The sequence below is a fragment of the Olea europaea genome, chromosome 15 (genome assembly GCF_002742605.1).
Source record: "Olea europaea var. sylvestris chromosome 15, O_europaea_v1, whole genome shotgun sequence".
Lineage (NCBI taxonomy): Eukaryota > Viridiplantae > Streptophyta > Magnoliopsida > Lamiales > Oleaceae > Olea > Olea europaea.
Window position 1 is genome coordinate 7,921,193 of NC_036251.1, and position 4,356 is coordinate 7,925,548.

The window sequence follows — 4,356 nt, forward strand, 5'->3', positions numbered from 1 at the left end:
GTGTACCCTCCAGAAAGAGAGAAGTCTAGAGAGAGAGAGAGAGAGAGAGAAGCTTGAAGGTGTGGTAATGGTGATTGCTGTGGGACTATGATTAATTTATAAACTGAAGAAAATGTGAATAAAATGTTGGTTAACATAAGGTGGAGTGGGAGAACGGATTGGAGAGGGACCTTGAAGAGGGCAGAGAAAGGGACATATGGTCTTCTTGTGTTTCGACTGTCTTATCTTTTTAGATGCATTTTTCTTCACTCACAAGGTAATCATCATATGTGTATCAGAATACATATCTATTTTGCTTCCACTTCACATAATCCATCTTAAAATTTCTTTCTCTTTCTCATTATGTTCTTCTATATAGCTTCATGTCAGAGTCTCCCTCAGCCCACTTGGAACAAGAAAATAAATTAGCCCTCTTGTTTTCTCCCCATTATTTGAAATAATAATCTGGGAAAATGAGGAAGCCTGGAGATCAAATGGGGAAGGAAAAATTGAATAACATTAAGGCTAAATTGAGGAAGGGATTGTGGTCGCCTGAAGAGGATGAGAAACTAATGAATTACATGTTGACAAATGGACAAGGTTGCTGGAGTGATATTGCGAGAAATGCCGGATTGCAGAGGTGCGGGAAGAGTTGCAGGCTTCGATGGATTAATTATTTGAGACCTGACCTTAAACGTGGCGCGTTTTCTCCTCAGGAAGAAGAACTTATCATTCATTTGCATTCCATTCTTGGCAACAGGTACTTTCCCTCTCTCTATAGATACGTGTCTGTGTGTGGATAATCTTGATCTGTAAGCATTTATGAAACCATATTAAGTAATGAAGCTGCAAAAAATTACAGAGTTATTTAGCACCGAGTCTAAAGGTGAAAAATGTGAGATCTAAGCTTTCATTTACACGAAGATCTTATTATTTATCGATTAAAAAATTGTGCTTCCTCCAACAATGATGTCTGGAAGTTTCAGATTGAATCATCATCATCATCATTTTTGGTGTTTGTATTATTATCATTTTTTGTATGAGCTGCAAAGTTTTATTGATTAGAAATTTACACAGGCATAGCTAATTAACTTGTACTAGTCACTTCATTTGATAAACATTGGTTTATTTTATAACGATATTTGAACCTTTAATTTTCCAAATGTTTTAGAATTTTTCAATTTTAGGGTAATTTACATATATTATGGTAATATTGGTTTTACGACAATTCAAATAAATAATGATAATATTTATTTTACACTTGTGAGATAACCTATTAAGAGTGAAGACCCTATTTGAAGGTCATTATTTAGAAAAAACGATGTTTTGAATGGTGAATTTTTGGAAAATGTTTAGTTAAAAAGTAAGAAAATTTTTTGGATTTACATGCAAAATATTTTATTGTATGAATGTATGATTAAAAATAAGTACGTATAAAAAAAATAATAAAAAAGGGAAGTGCTGAATAAAAGCCAATCAAACAAGGGCCGTGTACTCAGAACAATGAGACATCTACTGCATGTTGCATGATTTAGTGTTTCTTTGATAAAACTTTGTTAAAATTTTATAACTTTTAGCTTGTCAAATTTAATTTTAGTATACATTTTATGGAATGTTTTTTTTTTAACTGCATTTCATCAACTTTTATAAAATGTGCAAAATATTTTATCAAAAACTTTGTCACACAACCCTTTAGAAAGAAATAACTTTTCTTATTCAATTAAAATAGGACAAATACTCTACAAAAATGAATTATGACCAAATTACTTTCCTTCGTACACCTTCGTGCCCATAAACTTGTTGACTAAGCCACTATTAGGTGGCCTTAAAATTTATAAAACATAGTTTAGAATAGTATATTTTAAAGAATATATGGTTAAAAAGTGAAAAAATCTTTTGAATTGACATGTAAAATATTTTATTGTGCGAATGTGTCCAACATGGGCTAAGATGAACTCAGGAAAAATATTTCTTTCTGTTTTGTAGAGTTAATTAGGCCTCCATGCAAGCATTATAGAATTAAAATCTACGTGCATAACTTTGCAACACTCATGATATTTGCACAACTTTAATTTGATTGATAACTTCACACTTCACCGCATCACATTTATCTATTTTGAAACTGTTAAGAGCTGTTTTTTAAATCAATAGCCAAAATTTTGACAACATAAAGTTTGTCAATAATGGTTATCAATAAGGGATGTACAAATAACTTAATTGACTTAGGTTTTCTTGGCAAATTAATTAACTAGATAAATACTTGATAAACTATTACACCTTTATTTGGAAGTACATCAAGTATTATTCCCTGTATACAGAAGAAAATTTACAGAAGATTTACAGGGCTCTCACATAGGGTCGGTTACATGCAAATATTTTATTACAAAAAATAAACCACCCACTTCACTATTGTGTGTTATCTGTAAGACTTCTTTGAAATTTTCTCCTATACATGTAGATTAGTTCGTATAGCAAACATATGTTTTCTAACATTTTTCCAACTTTATATAAGGTGGTCTCAAATTGCGGCACGTCTACCAGGAAGGACGGACAATGAAATAAAGAATTTTTGGAATTCCACAGTGAAGAAGAGGTTGAAAAATAATAAAAATAATTCAACATCCTCCCAAAACATGAACAGTGACTCAATATCAGAGCCTATGGATGCTGCCATGCAAGGACTAATGCCCATGCACGAATACAATGTTACAGCAATGTACATGGATTCATCGTCTTCTTCATCTTCTTCCATGGAAGCCATGGTTAGGAACAGCCAGTTCAACCCTTTTCCTCTAATGGACGACAAATTCGACCTCATAAATGGTACGGTAGCCGGTTCGTTCGATTTCTCGACGTGCTTAGAACAAGTTGATATGTCAAATAGGGGATTTGAGCAGGACTATGGAGTCATGGAACCTTATGTTATGGGATTAGAAAATGACCTTTCTGTCCCTGCATTAGAGGGTAAAGGGACTGAGCCTAATAATGCTGTATATGACTATACTTTTGACACCAATGGGAACATCAACGGCCAATTGAATAATAGTACTGAAAGCATCAAAGTTGAAGACATCGTGGGGATTGAAAATCATTGGCAAGGAGATAGCTTCAAAATGGGAGAATTAGATTGGGAGGGTTTGTTGGCAAATGTCTCCTCCTTACCTTACCTTGATTTCCAAGTTGAATAATCTCTCTCTCTCTCTCTCTCTCTCTCTCTCTCTCTCTCTCTCTCTCACTATTCCCCTATATTTTCTGCCTCTTTCTTGCTCTCTCTTACACTGTAATCTTGATACTTTCCGTTACCATTTTTCTTGGAACATTTTGAGTTATAGATCTTGAAAATACTCAATTTTTCGAATTTAGAATACACTGTGTATTGCAAATTTCCTTCGTCTCGATCCCGTGAAATAAATTCTTAGTGATGTTAGGTGGAAGTGCATTTGAAGGGCAGAGACATCCAGTCAATCACTTTCTGGTAACTAAAATGAATAATCTTTCTTGTGAAGCAAAATGTGCATAGTGAATGGCAGTTGAGGCGAAGAAAAAATAAAGAGTCATCTGATCAATTGTATATGTAGGCTTATGCATATGTGAGATGAAATAATATGTGAAATGACAATACTTTTAGTAGGAGATGTACTTACAAACAGAAGTTGTTAGTACTGGTTAAAATGAGTTGAATAGATTTCTTTTTTCTTTTTCTTTTTTTTTGTTTTCCCTATCAATAGAATTACGAAATTCTCTCTCCCCCACTCCCTCCCTCTCTCCCTCTCTCTCTCTATCTCTCTCTCACAAAAGATTATTATTTTTATATTGGAACATTTCTTTTAGTTAAAAGAAATTTTTTTATTTTTTATTTTTTCATAATAATGTTCAAATATAATTATGAAAATAAAATTTTATTTTTCAAGAAATGTATATGTTATTCACATACAATTAAGCACAATATTTTCTTTGTAAATAATAAACCAATTAATGCAAATAAATAATTGAACAAGTATTATTCAAAAAAGATAAATGCATTAAATGATCAGCTTAAAAAATTTATAATTTTGGTTGAGTTCGGTTTGTATTTATAATTTGTAATTAGTTATATATATTTCAAGTTTTAATGTTTTTATACTTGTAACATTTATAATATGTTAGTTCAAGAAAGTAAACTAATCTTATCATAATGGCGAATAACAAAGTTGGCATTGAATAAGGATTCAAATTTTAGATTCTTTTTTTCTAGTCAAATTTTGGATAGATTATTATTATTTTTTTTTTTATTTTTTTAAAGTAAAATAGTTAATGTTTACGAATATTATTGAGATGTAATGATTTTGTGCAAAAATGAGGGGAAAAAAAATCTTATTTTAAATCATAAAAAGAAAA

General features: G+C 31.5%; 1 protein-coding gene across 1 annotated transcript; it reads left to right on the forward strand.

Annotated features, from left to right (window-relative positions):
• Positions 1-338: 338 nt before the first annotated feature.
• On the forward strand, positions 339-3,645 carry LOC111410024 (transcription factor MYB83-like). The gene is made up of 2 exons (XM_023040180.1): positions 339-739; positions 2,492-3,645. The coding sequence occupies exons 1-2, from the start codon at positions 453-455 to the stop codon at positions 3,165-3,167; spliced, it is 963 nt and encodes a 320-aa protein (XP_022895948.1). The 5' UTR covers positions 339-452; the 3' UTR covers positions 3,168-3,645.
• The last annotated feature ends 711 nt before the right edge of the window (positions 3,646-4,356 follow it).